Source organism: Leopardus geoffroyi, chromosome E2 (assembly GCF_018350155.1).
Source record: "Leopardus geoffroyi isolate Oge1 chromosome E2, O.geoffroyi_Oge1_pat1.0, whole genome shotgun sequence".
Taxonomy (NCBI): Eukaryota; Metazoa; Chordata; class Mammalia; order Carnivora; family Felidae; genus Leopardus; species Leopardus geoffroyi.
Window position 1 is genome coordinate 2,091,817 of NC_059335.1, and position 19,578 is coordinate 2,111,394.

General features: G+C 45.7%; 1 protein-coding gene across 6 annotated transcripts in view; it reads left to right on the forward strand.

The window, feature by feature from the left end:
- The window catches only part of LOC123577930 (zinc finger protein 215-like), a 67,897-nt gene that overhangs the window by 1,568 nt on the left and 46,751 nt on the right, over positions 1 to 19,578 (forward strand). For 3 of the 6 annotated variants that reach the window (XM_045440375.1, XM_045440380.1, XM_045440377.1), the window contains exons 2-6: positions 996 to 1,153; positions 9,656 to 10,158; positions 12,290 to 12,390; positions 14,271 to 14,397; positions 17,774 to 17,866. In XM_045440375.1, the coding sequence (XP_045296331.1) occupies positions 9,759 to 10,158; positions 12,290 to 12,390; positions 14,271 to 14,397; positions 17,774 to 17,866 (721 nt within the window). In that variant the 5' untranslated portion in view covers positions 996 to 1,153; positions 9,656 to 9,758. Of the gene's footprint in view, positions 1 to 812; positions 862 to 974; positions 1,154 to 5,577; positions 5,656 to 9,655; positions 10,159 to 12,289; positions 12,391 to 14,270; positions 14,398 to 17,773; positions 17,867 to 19,578 lie in introns of those variants that run through there. The other 3 variants (XM_045440378.1, XM_045440379.1, XM_045440376.1) reach the window with 3 other exon arrangements.

Genomic DNA, 19,578 nt, shown 5'->3' on the forward strand with positions numbered 1-19,578 from the left:
AAGGGCTGGGACACAGGACAGTGAATTTGGAGGCACCCCGAAGTCAGCCTGGGGCCAGGACTGGGGCGAGGATGGGGCCGGATCCGGTGCGGGGAGCCCCTCAAGAGGCCTTTGACAGAGGTGGGGGGACTTGTGAGGAGGACGCAGTCTGAAAATTCACGGAGGAGAAGTGCGCTTGCGCACTGGCTCCAGCACCTCCAGCGAGTCTGTGTGCGCATGTCCGGCTAGGGTGGGGGCTGGGCGTGTGTGGGGTGTGTGCATCCAGGAGGGGACACCTACGGGTGGGGTAGGTCCACCCGCGAGGCTCAGCCTGGGTCCAGGGTGTTAGCCAGAGGCGTCTGCGTGTCTGGAGGGTGACTTGGGGTTTGCAAACTGTGCGTCTGCAGATGCATGTGTCCCCAGTCGTGTGCGCATGCGTGTCCGTGTTCCCCGAGAGACCTGCAGGCCTGGGCATGTGCGTGTCTGAGTTTCCCTGCAGTGTGTGTCTGCGGACGTGTGTGTGACGTTGTTTCCTGGTGTCCTCGGGGTTCATTTCAAAATATGTGTTTTTTTTTTTATGTGTGTGTTTGTGTATCCCTGTCTGTTCTGAGTGTATGGATGTATTTCTGAACGTGTGTGTTTGTCGATGTGCCCAGAATCTCTATTTTAAAAAGAGCGTTGTTTGGGTAATGGTAGGTTCTCTGTGTGGTCTGAGTGTGTGTGTAGAGTGCCTGAAGGGGTCTCTGTGTATAGGTTGGGAGGTGTGGAGGAATGGCTGGTGGGTTGTAACTGTGTCTTTTTTCCCCCAGCAAAAAGAAATTTTGTCCCCCCCCCCCATATTTTGAGGTGTAATTGATGAATAAAAACTGTACATTTTAAAAGGTACGATGTTTTATATCGGTGTATTTCTTTAAATGATAATCAATATCAAGTTAATTAGCACTTCCTTGATCTTAGCAGTTATGTTATTTTTTCGTGCTTTGAATGCTTTACAGTGTGAGCTGCCTCTCTTTCAGCCTGAGGATCATTTTATGACTGATGACTCCGCAGGGCTTAGCCCCTACCACCAGCCCACCCCATGATCAGGAATCCAGGCCCCTGTGTCTCTGCTGCTCTGAAGTGTGAAGTACTGTGATCCTCTGATCTTCCTTTCAACTGTCATACACCTTTTCCTGTAAGTCCTGGCTGAGACTCAGGGGCTGTAGTACATGGGGCAGAGGCACCAGGCAGAGAGCTGACACCTGAGGCCAGGTGAAGCCCCTACCCAGAGGAACAATGATGCAGGGTAGCTGTGATCCAGGAGAGGAGGTGGAGTGAGATGCTTCCTGACTCTCATCCACTAATAATGGTAAAATTGTAGCCAGTACACAAACTGTCTATAGTGGGGTCAGACATTATTTAATCACTTGTTATGTGTTGGGGTTCAGGATAACATACCCTGAATATGACACCTTGGCGTATTGAACCTCAAGGAGTTTGAGAAAAACACCAGAAATAAGGTCACTCTGACATCCTCCACCTTCTTTCCTGAAACAGGTTATAAAACTCTCATGTGAAAGTTTCCCCCCTTATACCAGGAGGAAAGGGACATCTTTATCTCTGAAGAAAAAGAGAATGAGAAGAATTCTAGCAAACAGGCCTTGCTACAGTTGCCTACAATCCCTCATACTCTTTAACCGGTCAGATTCCTCCAGAAGTGTCCACTCTTCATCAAACCTAGCATAAAATGCGTCTTTCTCATTTTCTCAGGAAGGCTCTCGTGTCACAGAAAACTTACATTGAACTGGTGAACTTTTCTCCTGTTAATTGTCAGACCCAGCTGGGATCCTAAGAGGGTTAAGGAAAACTTTTTAATCTATGTAATCCTTACTTTTAATAACTTAGTATCCTTCCTCCCACCCCCCCACCCCACTCTCGCCCTCACAGAGGGGTAAACTGAAGCTCAGACAGTTTGCATAATTCTGGAATCATTGGTTTCCAGATAAAACACACAGGGGAACACTTCTGGGGGATCCCCCACATGGGGAATTTGTGTGTTCTGACTTTGTGGGTTTTACTCTGCCAGGATGTGGTTATGTGTATCTTATGTTTCCTTCTAGGAGTTTTATAGTTGTGATTTTACACTTAGGTCTGTGATCCATTTTGAGTTATTTTTTGTGAAGGGAATAAGGTCAGTGTCTAGGTTCATTTTTGTGTGTGTGTATGGATATCTGTTCCAGCACCGTTTGTGGAAAAGGCTGTCTTTTCTCTGTTGCTCTGCCTTTGCTCCTTTGTTAAAGATCAGATTTATGTGAGTCTGTGTCTGGGCTCTCTGTTCTGTTCCATTGATGGCTTGGTCTATTGTTTCATCAGTACACACTATCTTGATTACTTTAGCTTTAGAGTGTTGACCTTAAAAAATAAAACAGTTCATTTACCATCTGAAAAGGTCTTTCATAATTGGGAAGAGCAGAGAATAGCAGTTCGGGCCAAGCAAGCTGCTGCAAAAAGCATAGGCTAGTCCGACAGACAAAGGAGAGGAACTTCTTTTTATGGAGAAGGAGGAAGTTGGGAGGGGTTGTTCTGAATGAAAGTCCGTTGGATAAAAAGCAGGGGTTCAGGGTGGTGATGGTTTGCCACTGGCTGAGTTGCCAGCGCAGTGTCCATCTTTCCCTGTGGGGGCCTGGAATTGATGATTCTTCCCTGTGCCAAATTCTTCTCATGGAGTGTGTAATCCACAATTCTTGATTTAGAGTGAGAGCTCCCCCTTCTGGTCTGCTAACTTCATTTTAGTGAGGTTTCCCTTTATTAAATTTTCTCACAAGTAAGTCTCGAAAGTCCAGTAGTGTCAAGTGCTGAAGTCCTTAGACACTGTTTTTCTCTTTCAATATCGTATTGGCCATTCTGGGTCTCTTTGCCTCTCCTATAAACTTGAGAGTCAGTTTCTTGATATCCACAGAATCAATGAGGGTTCCAAAATAATCCCAGACTCCTCAGTTCAGGGGTCCTTGGTTCCTCTGGGCCTGTGCTCCCATATCTGTGAGATGCAGCCTGGCCATTCTGGGCCTTTCTGGGCAAGGCGGGGCTCTGTCTCAGCCTTGGTTCATCCAGGGCTTCCTTCTGTCACCTAAGCTGAGCCCCTGGACAGACACGCTCACAAAGGGTAGTGGGGGTCTAAGATGCAATAGTGTTGATGGAAGGCAACTTAGAAACCTTTCTCAAAATGACACATACATGGGGTGCCTGGCTGGCTGGCTCAGTCAGTGCAGCGTGCAACTCTTGATCTTGGGGTTGTGAGTCGAGCCCTATGTTGGGTGTAGAAATTACTTAAAAATAAAATCTTAGAAAAATAAGAGACATGTACATGTTTTGCTTCAGCAACCCCGTGTTAGGGAATTTATCTTACCTGTAGATTTACACACCAGCACAATTGTTGAAGGTCAAGAGTATGCCCTCAACACTAGTCGCAGGAGAAAGTACCGAAAACTCAACCGTGAGGAACTAATTAAATAACTGAAGTCAAAACCATACAAGATCACTCAAACAGCTATTCAAAAACAGTGAGGGGCACCTGGGTGGCCCAGTCGGTTAAGTGTCCATCCGACTTCAGCTCAGATCATGATCTCGCAGTTCGTGAGTTTGAGCCCTGCGTCAGGCTCTGTGCTGACAGCTCGAAGCCTGGAGCCTGCTTCGGATTCTGTGTCTACCTCTCTCTGTCCCTCACCAGCTGGTGTTCTGTCTCTCTCTGTCTTGAAAATAAATAAACATTAAAAAATTAAATCCAAAACCAGTGAGCAATCTCTCTTTGTACTGATATGAAAAGCTCTGCAAGACATACTGGTAAGTGAAAAGAAATAAGGGCACAGAACAATGGGTAAAGTGTGCCATCTTTTGTCTAAAAAAGGGAGGAAATGAGAGTACGAGTACTTACACAAACCTAAAAATATGTCTTATATTTATGAAAACGTATAATTATGTGTAATAGTGAACCTATGTATTATAACAATATAGATTATATAGTTACATATTTCCATTACATATCATTTTACATATGTAAATAACATATTATACCAGAAATATTTGTACTATATAATATTTAATTTTTATATATTTATAAAAATATTTCATATTTTAAAATACATTCATTAATATTATTGATACATGCATATGTACAGGAATATATACTCTAGTACAGATATATGTATGATCACACATACAGATATATGTATGATCATATGTGCTTATATGCAGGTGTGGAAGATATGTATATACACACACACACCATGCATAAAGAAATGTGGAAGGACACAAACTAATCGCAGTGGTTACCACATGTTTCGTGGGCATAAAAAATTGGTGGGTGGTGTGATGAAGTTTTGGGGTGATGGTGGGGGGGTTGGGAGCTGACAGCCAAGAAAGAATTCTTGAAGACGTCTTTGGTGCAAAAAGGTGATTTTATTAACGCACTGGGACAGGACCCATGGGCAGGAAGAGCTGCACTGGGGTTGTGAGGGGTAATTCATTATATATCCTCAGGTTGGGAGGGGGTTAGGGATAGCGTTGTCTCTAAGGAATTTTGGAAGCAAGGTTTCCAGGACCTTGAGGGGCTAGCTACTGTTAGGAAAACACCATTTATTACCCTTTAGTAAAACCGCAGTCATGGGACCCTTTGGATATATATCAGCAGCCATAAGCTTGGAGTATGATTGCCCACATATATCTCAGGGGAGTTGAGACAAAGGAAGTTTCCAAAGGAATTTTTTTTTTATGTGAAAGTAGACTTACAGGATCCTGGGGCACCTGTGTAGCTTAGTTGGTTAGGAGGTCAACTCTTGATTTCAGCTCAGCTCATGATCTCAGTTCATGAGTTGGAACCCCGCATGGGGCTCTGTGCTGACAGTGCAGAGCCTGCTTGGGATTCTCTCCCTCTCTCCCTTCCCTCCTCTCTCTGCGTCTCAGAATAAATGGATAAACTTTAAAAATAAAAAATAAAATAAAATAAAATAAAATAAAATAAAATAAAATAAGTGGGGTCGGGGTGGGGGTGTCAGGATAACATTAAGCCAAGATTCCCTTTTGTCCCTAGCAAAGTGTCATCATCAAGGCAGCTGAGCTCCTAGAGGGAGGCCACTGTGCCAGTTTCAAGGACTTGTCTATGGGCTGTAGGCAGTAAGGGAATTTAATTTTTCATTTGCCTTAGTTTTCCATATCACCACGGCAAGCACTTAAATCCCTTTCCCCTGTTCTTGGGCAGCCAGGACTGTCCAAGGAATATCACACATATCCCACTTTGGGGGGTGGGGGTGCTGCTGGCCTGTACTCTGCCTCACCTTGCCCCACACTCCCTCATCATGGGGCACACACTGGGAGGGGAGGAAGACTTTTCACCTCATGCTGTTGGTTTACCTAAAAATCTGCAAACCATATATTAACGAACCAAAAAGCCAAGGAAAGCACCTTAAGTACTCAGGCGACCCTGGGGCCACTTCCTTCTTCCCCTTCCCCCATCTCTGCCATGTGTGTCCTGGCGCGCCCCCCAGCGGAACGAGCGAGGAGCGGCCTGGATTTTGAGGTGCATTGCTCCGCCGGCTCCACAGAGGGCACGCGCAGACGCTGCAGGGCGCATGCGCCGCAGCGTAGGCGCCAAATCTGAGCGCGAGCTGTTCAGTTGGTCAGGCGAGGCTCCAGGCAGGCAAGGTGAGCGTGAGCGGGCGTCGGGGCCAGCGTGTGAGTGGCGCGCGGGCAGCCCGGGACGGGACAGGGAGGGGGACGTGATTGGAGGAGACGCGAGGGCGAGGAGCGGGCACCCGAGGGCGCGAGAAGCCCCGGGGCTGGTGGCGCAGGCCTCCCTGAGGTGCGACGCCACCATGGGACTGAACCCGCGCCCAGCGCAGCTGTGCCTGGGGAGGAGGAAGTGGGGTGAGTGGAGCCTCCGTGTAGGGTGACGGGAAGTAGCCCTCGTGGGGAAGGGGCCTGGGTGGGACATGGGGTCTGAGGAGACCAGGGAGCTGAGGGACACCGCCGCACTGGCGTGGCCTCTCCTCTCTGCGCCTTTGTGACCTCAGTTGTCTGGCCTCTGGTTACTGCCCTCCTAGCCCTCAGGCTAAAGTCCTCCCTCAGCCTGCTGGCCCCACCCCCATTCACAGACTCCGCCCCTCCAGACCTCAACACGCCCCTCCCGGCCCAGACCCCAGCGCCCTCCCCCACCAGACCCCAGGACATGCCCCTCCAGCCCAGGGCCCGCCCCAGCCACAGGTCCTTCCATGCCCGACCTCAGGCCCCACCCCCTGGCTGAAACCCCGCCCCCACTCAAGGCTCCGCCCCAAACAACAGGACACGCCCCTCCCGGCCCCCGGCCCCCTTCACCCCCCCACCCCCCCACTCCTTCCCGGCCCTAGCCCCCAACTCTGACTTTCCTCTCCGGGATCAGGGCCATGTCTCTCTGCTCTCAGACCCAGGGTGGGTCTGAAGACAGGGCATCTTCTCCCCCTCCCTCAGCTCTACGCTCCTCCCTCTTAGTGCTCCCCTCTACCTCAGTTCCACCAGTCCTGTCTGTCTCTCCTCCCTGCCCTGGTCATTCCCCTCTTTTCTCAGCCCGTGACTCCCCCGCCTCACATCTGCTCCTTCTCTTTATCTTGTCCCACTCCGTCCTCGGCTCTGCCCTGCTCCCTGCCTGCCTTGATTTACTCCCTTTCTCTTGCCTCGGTGCCTCTCTTCCATTCGTTCCCTTCAGTCCTTGCTTTCTCCTCCCACCAAGACCTCTGCCCACCCGGGATCTCTCCGGACACTCATCCCTGCTTCTCGGAAAGCTCTTCCCCACTCTGAAATCAAGAGACTCTTTTTTTTTTTTTTTTTTTTTTTTTTTTAAGTATTTTTAACATGTTAAGTAGGGACTTTTTTTAGGCCCCCCCCCCTTTTAAAAAAATATTTATCACCTTAGCTGCTTTTGTCACTACTTTTTAACATGATTTCCCTCATGTTTCCCGGAGTGCAATTATGAATTATTTAGAAAATAATGAAAATAAGAGGGGTGACATCCCTAAATGTTGATGTATAACCCAAATTAACAGCTTTCAGTAGTCAAGAAGAAGGAAAATAAATTATACATTTTTTTCAAGAGGTTCCCAAACTCCCCCAAACAAATGAACAAACAAAAAATGATAAAACTCTAAAAAAGGAGTAAGAAAATAATGAAAATAAATAAAAATACATGAGAAAACAAAAATAATAGCCTTGGAACTAGCAAGTGGTACTTGGGGTGAAAAAGAGAAAGTGGCAATAAAGAACAAACAATAGAAATTTAAAAACCTAGGAATAAAGCAGCATCACTGATTAGTAAAGGATAAAGTTGCATACTTAAGGGATTTAATATTCTGAGAATACTGTGTGCAATCATGTAATAGTATACTTCAGTTTCAAGCAAATGGATGGTTTTTCTGAAAAAGGATGTTTTTAAACTTGGGTTCAAAAAGTAGAAAGCCCAAATAGACCAATGCCCATGGAAAAGAACTGAAATAAGTTGTGAAACAATTGATTGACATTAGAGAGCTTTCTGTGCAGATGATTATAGTGGTATTAAGAGTTAAAAAATAAAGGTTGAGTAAAAGAGTGTTGGGAAGAAATAGAAGGTGCCAAAACTATGAAGTAATTGGTTAGAACTTGGATGGTATGGGGGCGCCTGGGTGGCGCAGTCGGTTAAGCGTCCGACTTCAGCCAGGTCACGATCTCGCGGTCCGTGAGTTCGAGCCCCGCGTCAGGCTCTGGGCTGATGGCTCAGAGCCTGGAGCCTGTTTCCGATTCTGTGTCTCCCTCTCTCTCTGCCCCTCCCCCGTTCATGCTCGGTCTCTCTCTGTCCTAAAAATAAATAAACGTTGGAAAAAAAAAAAAATTAAAAAAAAAAAAAAAAGAACTTGGATGGTATGGATGTAGGAATAAGATAAGGCTGAAATCCAAAATATAAAAATTTAAGGGAAGGAGAGTTAAGAATTTATGAAGAATGGAGGGATGCTGAAGGTGCCCTCTGAGGAGGCAGGCCCATGAGCTTTCTTTCAGTACTTGAGACCTGGAGGCCTTGACCCTTCAAGGTCATAGTTTCCCTTTGTGAGCCAGGAGGAAGAATTGTTACACCCTACACGCCTTGAACCTGGCTAGTGTAGGGAGGCAGGCTAGGCTGGTGTGATCCCACACTCATTTCTAGTAATCCTTTCTTAGGGTCCTTCCCTGGGCTGCACACCTGGAAGTTCAATTCAGGGTGGATGTCACACATCCCAAGAAGGAAGGGGGACAGGGGCGCCTGGGTGGCTCAGTTCGTTAAGCATCTGATTCTTAGTTTCAGCTCAGGTTGTGATCTCCTGGTTCTTGGGTTCAAGCCCCCTGTTGGGCTCTTTGAGGACAGCAGGGAGCCTGCTTGGGATTCTCTCTCCCTGTCCTCCTCCCTGCTTATGCATGCGCACGCGCCCTCTCTGCCCCTCTCAAAATAAATAAATAAACATTTTTTTTAAAAAGCAAGAAGGAGGATAGCGAATTTTTATTTGTAGTGGCAGGAAAATTTTTAGGAAAAAAAAAAATACTTTTCATACTTTACTCCAGACTGGATTTTGACCAAAGAATTAAAATGAAATGTTTAATTGTCTCCTGTAAAACACTTACTATTGTCTGATTCTTTTCAATGAGAACATCCTGGAAGGTGTGTTGTGATAGCTCCTGGTGGTTTTGATTCCTGTTTCTCTGATGACTAATGCAGTTGAGCCCCATTTCGTGTCTGTTCGGCCATTTAGCTATCTTGCACAATATCTGCTTATATCTTTTAACTTTTTTTTGCTCTTATTTGCCTTTTTCTAACTGATTTAATATTTTGCAAATGAATCCAGTTGTTTGTAGGGTATACATATCATAAGGCTGATTCATGGGGCGCCTGGGTGGATCAGTCGGTTAAGCGTCTGGCTTCGGCTCAGGTCATGATCTCATGGTTTGTAAGTTCGAGCTCCATGTTGGGCTCTGTGCTGACAGCTCAGAGCCTGGAGCCTGCTTTGGATTTTGTGTACCCCCCCCCCTCTCGGCCCCTCCCATGCTCATGCTCTGTCTCTTTCATTCTCTCAATAATAAATAAATGTTTAAAAAAATTTAGAGGGGCGCCTGGGTGGCGCAGTCGGTTAAGCGTCCGACTTCAGCCAGGTCACGATCTCGCGGTCCGTGAGTTCGAGCCCCATGTCGGGCTCTGGGCTGATGGCTCAGAGCCTGGAGCCTGTTTCCGATTCTGTGTCTCCCTCTCTCTCTGCCCCTCCCCCGTTCATGCTCTGTCTCTCTCTGTCCCAAAAATAAATAAACGTTGGAAAAAAAAATTAAAAAAAAAATTTAGAAAGGCTGTTTCCTTGTTTTGTATAATACACAGTCATTTATTTTTGAAGTGAAGTTCTTCTGTGGATCAAATTAATACAGTTCATTGTGTTTTGAGGTTCAAGTCTCTTTTCCCTTCAGTGCCATTTCTGAGAGATTTCTAGCCTGTGCCCATGAATTTTGTAGACCTGGGGAGGGGACTGAAGTAACATCATATCTGGGGATGTGCAAATTTCTGTAAATGTGTAGTTAGGCATTTGTGTGAAATGTGGTAACTCCTTTTGTTTCAAATCACCTGTACCCCACTGTCCAGTCCCAACTGTGCAGGCCATTTGTGAGTCTCTCTACATGATTTCTGCAGGTCCTGGGTTTCCGTATCCTGTTTTCATCCGCTACAATTCCACCCACCATCTTCCACACCAGTGTGTTCTGTAGCAGCCTGCCTTTTAGAGTATCTCCATCCTATGAAGGGCCAAGCTGTAAAGATGGTGCACGTGACAGACATTTTGGGTATCTTGAAGAATCCCCAGCTCTTCCACCTACATGATCAAGAAGAGAATCCAGAAACCATCCCCATAAGAAGTCCAGGGGCTCCGAAAGCTTCTCATCAAACGTTTAGGCATTTTCAGTATCTTCCAGTGACTGGGCCTCACCCAGCTGCGAGCCAAATCCAGGAGCTCTGCCGGCAATGGCTGCAGCCCGAGACCCACACCAAGCAGCAGATGATGGAACAACTGGTGCTGGAACAGTTTCTGAGCACCCTACCGGAGGAGGTGCAGACCTGGGTGAGGTCAAAACAGCCTAAGAACAGCAAGGAGGCAGAAGCCCTGGTGGCCGGCTTGATCCAAGCATGTGGGGAGAAAGGTGAGAATGGAAGGAAGCAACTGCCATTTCAACTTATTGAACATCCCCTGTGTGCATGGCACGTAAAAGGAGATGAATAAAAACTTGTCAGGGGCGCCTGGGCAGCTCAGTCGGTTAAGTGTCTGACTCCTGGCTTCAGCTCAGGTCATGATCTCACAGTTCATGGGTTCAAGCCCCACATTGGGCTCTGCACTAATGTTGTGGAGCCTGCTTGGGTTTCTCTCTCTCCCTCGCTCTCTCTCTGCCCCTCCCCTACTTATGTGCGTACTCTCTAGCAAAATACATTTAAAAATTTGTCAAAAGAATAAGTGAATGAATTTTATAATCCAGTCTAATCTGCCTCATAGGAGATGGAAGAAATTTGGGGCTTGGCTTTTGCTTTTAATATTTACTACTTCTTGGGGTGCCTGGGTGGCTCAGGCGGTTAAGTGTTGGACTTCACCTCAGGTCATGATCTCGTGGTTTATGAGTTCGAGCCCCACGTCAGGCTCTGTGCTGACAGCTGGGAGCCTGGAGCCTGCTTCAGATTCTGTGTCTCCTTCTCTCTCTGTCCCTCTCCCACTTGTGCTCTGTCTCTCTCTATCAAAAATAAATAAATGTAAAAAAAGTTTTTAATATTTACTATTTCTCTGAGAGTATACCTTCTCTCCAGCTTTGTTGTCCCCTGCTCCATTTATTATCCAGCCTAAACTTTAGTACCAACACAAAACAAAACAATACACACAACCAGAAAAATGAGGGTATAAAATGTGAGATAAACATGGCCTGGAAGTTTAACCTCTACCAAAATGTGGGCTCTTGGAAACTCAAGTTACCAGATTGGGATTTTAATAATGAAAGAAGGGTATTTTAACAGTGAAGGAAAAAAGTCATTTATTCCTCATAGTCCTTTGAACAAAAATGATACTAACTAAAGTATTTTTTAGGAGCATTATATAGAGAGAGGGGGAGAGAGAGATGGATAGGGGGAGAGATAGAGGCACGCAAAGGAACAAAAAATATGAATATAAGACTACAGTTACCTCTGGAGAAAAGGCTGGGTTGTGGACAGGAAAAAGCACACGAGTAGGTGTAAGTTATTGGGAATGTTCTAGATTGGGGGTTGGGTAGTGAATTCACAGGCATTAATTATACTTGTAAATGAATACGTTTAAAATAAGTAGGGTCATGCGTGGTTTAGTACGGATATCGTGAATTAAGGATCGTTACTAACCCAATTCTGTGCACCTTCATCCCTTGAAAGAATTTGGAAGATGGTAGTAGCGAACACGTTGGATACTTCCAATGTACTAATCCTAGGTGTTTTATACACAACTAATTTATTTACTTCTCTTAATAGCTCTTGAGACAGTTATTACCTTATTTTGTACAGGAGACAGAGGCACAAAGAGGTTGCATAACTTGCCCACAATTGTACCCGGCAGTCAGGATTCCTATCCCGCAGCTGGCTGCAGCACCTATACTCCAACCATGGTGTTATACTGCCTCCGGTGGACATAGGGGATATTAAAAAGTTGGCCAAAGGGCCAGAGCTGTTAACAAATGGAGCTCGAATTCAGGGAAAAGGAAAGAAAGCTCCCTAGGATATGAGGGAGAAACAACAGATTGATGAAAGGTGCACTTGGGAAGAGACTACAGGCAGGGCAGGCCTTCAAGGTGCAGGTTTCTGTGGGGAATGTGGTGGCCGTCTTCTAGATCAGTGAATGAAAAAGATGTAGGAAAAGCTTGAAGAGCTGCCACTTTAACATGCTTTGTGTGTGTGTTGTACACGTAATGCTTAATCCTTATAAGATCCCTTCTGAGCATAGGTATTATTATTTCCATCTTACAGTTGAGAAACTGAACAGTGAGGCTGGGAACCACTGGTAAAAAGGAAACTTGCACTTTATGTGGAAGGCAGTGGGGAGTCATTGAAGGGTTTAGAGCTGGGAAACGCCCAGAGCTCTTTTTTGGAACTTGCTATATTGAGAGGAGGAAAGATTTCTCTGGTTTTTCTCTTACAGGAAGTCCAGGACTGCTGCTGTCTTCCATGGCAGGGGCGGGGTTGATGTGGGGTGGCAAGCCACTCTCTGTGTCTGTGGGTGCTGCCAGACTGAACTCAGTTCCGTGGTCATTCCTTTCTCCCTTCAAGGTTTCCCTGCTCAGGACTTTGTCCTTGCCAAAAAGAGGAACACCAAAAAACAAAAGAAGGACACAGAGATGTCTGAAAAACCCTTATCTGCTGGACCCCAGGTGAGTCAGTCTTTCTTCTGACTTTGTTCTCCAAATGGGGATCTCACCTTCCTGATTTCCAGACCTTCCCTTTCCAGTTAAACCACATTCTCACTTTCTGTAAGTCTTTATATAAGTATCACCTAAGTGAGCCTTTCCCTGGCTACCCTGTTTAAAATTTGTTCCTGACTCTATATCCTTCTCTGCTTTATTTTTCTCTGTTATTCTTAATCACCATCCCAGATACATTTGACATTTTCCCTCTTTTTCTATTTCTTGCATTAATTGTTTTGTTTGTTTGTTTTCTTAGTAAAAACAAGTTTAGTTTGTTTTGTTTTCCAGTTTATGCCCAGTGTTGGCTTATTCAAAACAACCCTCATGTGGTTTGCACTGTTATGCTCCTTTATATTTGAAACAAATGGCAGCTAATATAGGGACATAGTACTGTTGAGAGGTTTTATTTTTTTTCAAAAATACTCTCCTTAATGTTCATGTTAAATCATATTTTGAAACCTAAATGATAATTAATGGAATTAATGAATTTATGAATTCATAAATAATGAAATTAATGAAATCAATACACTGCGTTTCCTTTAGAACCAGAAAAAAGCCTCATGGGGGTTGGCGATTAGGCAGAAATAGTCTAAAAAGATTCCTTGAGGGGAGAGACAAGGAAAAAAAGTTTGAGAAACACTGCTCTAGAAGATCTGCTCCTGTGAGTGGCCCTCTGTCCCTACAGTGTCCATCTAAGGAGCAGCTGTGCTCAGCTTCAGTGGGTGGTGCCATGTGAGAATGTGGGCTCAGGTCTCCGGTCTTCCGACTTCTGGTTTTAAAACTCCAGTTAATAATATTAAATCTACAATTTTTTTGGTGTTGGCAGTAAATATGAATTTTAAATATTTAAAATAATAAAAAAATCATAATAAAAGCCAGATAAACCCCTCTGTAGTTGCTGGGCAGCCAGTACATGACTTCTTCTAGTTTAAATCAGTTGTTCATTGATCTGCATAATGTTTTCCTGAAAACACAAGAGATGTATATTAATAAAGTGTGTATCATATTCTCATGTAGTCTTCTAGTATGCGCTTTTTCACCTTAGGTTATCAAGATGGTTGTGTGTAACTGTGGTTAACTGGTTTGCATTGCTGGAATATTATTCCATTCTGTGACTCTACCATTTCTTCTACTCTAAACGGACATATAGGTTGTTTCCAGGTTTTGGATGTTACAAACAGCACTATTAAGAATATCTGTCTCCAAATACACATGAACAAATATACCTAGGAATAGAATTTCTGGGTCCAGAGTAGTTTACCAATTTACATTTCCTTTAGCATCTAGCAAGAGGTCCCATGGGTCCCCATACTAGATAACATTTGGTATTGTCAGACTTACTAAGTTTTGTCAGTTGCATGGATATAAATGGTACTTTGTTGTTTTTATTTGCATTTCTCTGTTAATATGATTGAATATCTATGAGCTCTTTGGGTTTTACAGATGAGTCACAGAGGCTTCAGTACCCACACTCACAAAGATGATAAGAACCAGAGCCAGGACTTAAACTTAAGTCTCTGGTTCCTGAGGCTGAGGTATACTGCTCAGCCTCCAGTTACTCATATTCATTATTTGTTTATTAGGTGGCTTAAAAGGATCTTCTTCCTCCAATCCAAACTTGTAGTAGTTAGCAGCAGGAACTGTCTTAGAAATTTTCCCTCTTTCCTTGTACTTCAGGACAGAAGGGTACTTTACTAAGTCCCTACACCCTCTGGATTACAACACTTGGGTTAGAAGCTTTCTGCCGGTCTGAATGCTTTATGTTCAGTCCTCTCTCATCAGACTCCTCTCCCCCCTTAGGATAATCTCTGGATGTTGATCATTTAGAATTGTTTCTGGTATTTTAGGAGTTGGTGACTTTCCAGGATGTGGCTGTGGACTTCAGCCTGGAGGAACTGACCTACCTTAGTGCTGCTCAGAGGAATCTCTACCGGGAGGTGATGCTGGAGAATTACAGGAACCTGGTCTCCTTAGGTAAGGCCGTCTTCTCCATGGAACTTGGTTTCTGTCTGATAAGGCAGTGGTTCTCACCTCTTTCCTCTCCTCACGTCAGGAATGTCTGTAACGGTGATTCACCACGTCTGAATCTCAACCCAGACCAGAGACAGTATTTTAATATCAAATTCAGTTACTCATCATAGAGGTAACATTGAGTACTTAATATGTGTTATCAGGCACTAGTCTAAGCACTGCACCTGTCCTAACTCCTTTATTCCTCATATTAGTTCCGTGAGGGGGAGATATATTTCTTGTTATTTTTATTATTACTGCCACTTTACATATGAGGAAACTGTCTTGGGAAAGTTAAATTACTTGTCTAAAACCACACAGCTACTAAGTGGCTGACTGGGGTGTGACCCTAAGCGGTTCAGCCCCAGGATCTGTTCCCTGAAATTAAATGGCTGTACTGCCAGACAGGGGTTTGCTTCATCAGGTCTTGGTGCAGTAGAAGGCTCATGGTGATTTTTAAAAAAATTTTTTTAATGTTTATTTATTTTCGAGAGACAGAGAGAGATAGAGCATGAGCCAGGGAGGGGCACAGAGAGAGAGGGAGGCACAGAATCTGAAGCAGACTCCAGGCTCTGAGCTGTCAGCACAGAGCCTGACGCGGGGCTCGAACCCATGAACTGTGAGATCATGACCTGAGCTGAAGTCAGACACTTTGACTGAGCCACCCAGGCGACCCACGTGGTGATGTTTTTTGAATGCGCGAAGGAATCGATGAAACTTTCAGGAGCTCCAAAGGCTTCTGCTGGACTTAAACTTTTAGAGTCAGAGATTCCCAGTCTCTCTTCACATCCAGAGGCAAGGTGGTTTGCCTTTCCTGACAGGCTACATGTTTTTGTTGCCAGTGCCAGGATCCTCATTTTAGTGGCTTTTTGGGGGGCCCTGAGGTCTCCTGAAACACACAATCAAAACCAAACAGCATTCCACTGGCAGCAGGCTGGTGCTCTGGTCCTTGTGAAGTCAGAGACCTGGGGGGTGGGGCAGGGGTTGGGGGTGCCTTACCTCAAACCTGGCACAAGAGTGTGTAATGTGAACCGTGACTTTTATTGGTCACGAAGAAGGCAAAAAAGAGTGCCTTTTCCAATGTAACTCTTCTCTCAGTTACCATATTTGTGACTTAAAATAGAGGGAATAAATCAGTTTTACCTCTTCAGCCCTCATGAGGTGACCCAGAGGCATTTCTGTCTTGTGATGCTTTGACCTCTTGCGTCACTGAAGGTTTGGGGTTAGTTGAGATCTTACATATCACCCAGGATGTTGTCTTCCTAAGTGTGGGGTGGGTATGGTGGGTTAGACCCAAGGGTATTTTGGGTAGTAAATCTTGTTGGTCTCCCATCTGAGTAAAGAGAGAGCAGACCTGAGGCCTAAGCCTTAGACCGGCAGCACTCAGTAACCTTCATTTCTGGTGGAGCTATTGCTCTACTACCTTAAGGGGTTTTTGTTTTTGTTTTTGTTTTTGTTTTTTGTTTTTGCAAATAACAGTGGTTTCTGTTTTTAACGTTGATATAAAGCTTCCATTTAAATTAAGTGTATTTAAGTTAAAAAAAAGAGGTGATCTAAAGAGAAGCATTAAGGGGCATCTGGGTGGCTCCATCAGTTAAGTGTCCGACTCGATTTCAGCTCAGGTCATGATCTCACAGATCATGAGATCGAGCGCCACATCAGGCTGTGTGCTGCTTGGGATTCTCTCTCCTTTCTCTACCCCTCCCCCTGTGCACTTGTGCACACATGCTCTCTTTCTCTCAAAATAAGTAAATAAATAAACATTTTTTAGAAAGAAAGAAAAGTATTAAACACTAAACACTACTATAAATGGCACACAGATAGGGCCGAAATGGGAGGGTCAGTAATAAATTTGTCAGCGTGCCAGGTTGCAGTATAGGTAATGGATGAGGATTCCTGTTCTTTTTTTTTTTTTTTTAATTTTTTTTTTTCAACGTTTATTTATTTTTGGGACAGAGAGAGACAGAGCATGAATGGGGGAGGGGCAGAGAGAGAGGGAGACACAGAATCGGAAGCAGGCTCCAGGCTCTGAGCCATCAGCCCAGAGCCCGACGCGGGGCTCGAACCCACGGACCGCGAGATCGTGACCTGAGCTGAAGTCGGAGGGTTAACCGATCGAGCCACCCAGGCGCCCCCCTCTAAAGGTTTTTTTTTGTTTGTTTTGTTTTTTTTAATTTTTTTTTTTCAACGTTTATTTATTTTTGGGACAGAGAGAGACAGAGCATGAATGGGGGAGGGGCAGAGAGAGAGGGAGACACAGAATCGGAAACAGGCTCCAGGCTCTGAGCCATCAGCCCAGAGCCCGACACGGGGCTCGAACTCGCGGACCGCGAGATCGTGACCTGGCTGAAGTCGGACGCTTAACCGACTGCGCCACCCAGGCGCCCCGAGGATTCCTGTTCTTGTGGATGTTATTAATGCCAGTGCAGTGAGACAGACAGTAAGCAAGGAAATAACGAGGTGGTGTCTTCGTTCGTTTGGTCTGCTGTAATAGAACACCACAGAATGGCTGGCTTCTGAACAACAGATCTTTATTTCTCACAGTCCTGGAGTCTGGAAGTTCAAGATCGGGGGGCCAGCACAGTCAGGTGAGGGCTCTCTTCTAGGTCACAGGCTTCTCGATGTCTCCTCACTTGGTGGAAAGGGCTAGGGAATCTCTCTGAAGCCTCTCTTTATAGGGTTACTAATCCCATCCATGGGGACTCCACCCTCATGACTGAAGTACCCCGCAAAGGCCCACCTCCTATCACCACCACACTGGGCATTAGGATTTCCACATATGAATTTTACAGGGACAGGAACATCCAGACCATGGCAGGTGGTATGCAAATGACTTAAGTTTGGGAAATACAGAAGTAGGGGAAAAGGAGCATTTCATGACCAAGGGAATGAAGGTATCACAGGAGGAAGAGAGCCACATGTCGTTTACTTTTTGAGCAGCTATGACATCAGATCCCCCAGGCTGAAGTAGAGGGCCCAGCACACTGTCCTCCGGTTTTATTCTAAAGCAGAGTTTTTTAGCCGTGGCACAGCTGACATGTGGGCCAGATCGTTGCTTGCTGTGGAGGAATGTCCTGGGCATTTAAGATGTTTAGTGGCCTCCCTGGCCCCTGTACTAGATATCAATAGCCTTCCTTCCTCTCTGAACTTGTGACAACCAAAAATGCTCCAGACAATGCCACCTGTCCCTTGGGCCCTGATCAATCTTTAGAAATGGGCTTCATTTTTCTTTCTTGTGCATTTGCATCTTCCTTATTATCGCAGAGTCTTTAGAGCCTAGGCTGGGAGTTGCTGTGGGTCAGGGAAGAATCCCCCAGTTATGAGTCTCCTTCTTCAACAGGGTACCAGTTCTCTAAACCCGACATTATCTCACAGCTGGAAGAGGAGGAGTCACATGTGATGGAGGAAGACAGCGATACAGAGATGCATCACGGTGAGTAGAGAGCAGAGAGCCCATGGAAACCGGAATCGTGGGAAGACAGGCTGGGGGCTGGGAGCTGTGGTCAGAGGGCATTCCTCAGGGTCCGCTCAGGCCAGGGAGGGGGCCGGTAGGCGCGCTTGACTCAGGGCTCTCGAGGCTTCACCCCCTGTGGGCACTTAGTACCTCCTTTCGTCTTCTCTTCTTGCTGACTGAGCTCTTCTCCTGCCTGGTTCCAGGGACGCCGTTTCCCTTTTCTCTAGTGTTCCAACCCCTGCACTTTTTCACGCCCTTGCCTCTGCAGCTAGAAGTCCCAGGTCTTTCCTTTTTAACTCAGACAAGAGAAAACCTTGGCATGACACCACTCTTCCTTCCACTTGCTTCCTATGTTCCCTCATGCCAGGTCTTCAGATTTGACACGCAGAGGCTCCCCTCCCCTTCCCTCCTTTACCCCCACAATCTCGTTTCCATCCCCCCACCTTTGCCAACACACACACACACACTCTCTGTCTTTCCCTCTCCCTCTCTCACACTGTGTTCTACCAACATCGTTATGACTTCAGGACAAGAACCTTCTAGACTTTACCTTTTCCAACTCTGTGGCTACAATATGATAACATTTGCCATCTTTATGAAATCCTTTCCTTCTCTGAGTTGGGTCACTGTGTATCAGCCAGGATCGTCGTTGTCCTTCAGTGCCTCTCAATAGAAAACCACACCAACACTGTATAAGCTGGAGGGGGGATTATTAGCTTCCAGTACCGCTCATGTGGACCTCAGGGATCATTGGAAATGGGGGCTCAGTGATGTTATCAAAGGCCTACTTTCATTTCCTCTTGTCACTCTGCCAACAAATCCTAGATCTTCTTTCTTCTTTCCATGCAAGGAGAGAGAGAAAGAGAGAGACAGACAGAGAGAGACAGAGAGACAGAGAAAGAAAGAGAAAGAGAAAGCAGGTGAGTCCAAGAAGCATTGTCATGAGTGAGGAAGCTTCAGTGTTCCATTTGGGTCCTGTCCCACCCCTGAACCAGTAGCTGTGCCCAGTCTAGTGCTGATCAGTGCAGCCCTCCCTGCCTTGTCCTGTATGGGCAGAGAAGTGAATGTCCCAATAAAATTCAAGGATCTACCGTGGGGACTCTTCTACCTGCCTCTGTTGCCTTCAGTGTCTTCTTTAGTCTGTTCATTCACTCTTTGACTCACTCGGTCATTTCACACATATTTACTGAGCCTCTGTGGTGGGCCAGCCCTGTCCTAGGTTCTGTGGATACAGTAACAAATCCCTTCCCCCATGGAGCTTGCCTTCTAATGGGGGTGATGGTTGATACCCAGGCAAATAATAGAGTCTGAATGTAAAGCAGACAGTGACAAATGGGAGGCTGCTGAAGCCAGGACCGTCAGGAAAGAACTCACTGAGGAATATTTGAACGAGATGGAGGGGGAGCCACATAGAAATCTTGAGGGAGAATGTTACAGGTAGGGGGAATAGCAAATTCAGAGGCCCCAAGGTTGGAATGAGCTTGGGTGTTCCAGAAATAGGAAGAAAAGCAATATGGTCTGAGTAAGGTGGAGGGGACAGGAGATGAGGTTGAGGAGACAGACAGAGGTTTTGAGCCATGGAATGAGGTGTTATTATTGACACCATAGAATTGTGTTGTCTGATGTAGTGGCCACTAGACACATGTAGTTGAATTTACACCAATTAAAAGTACATAAATTTAAATTCACTC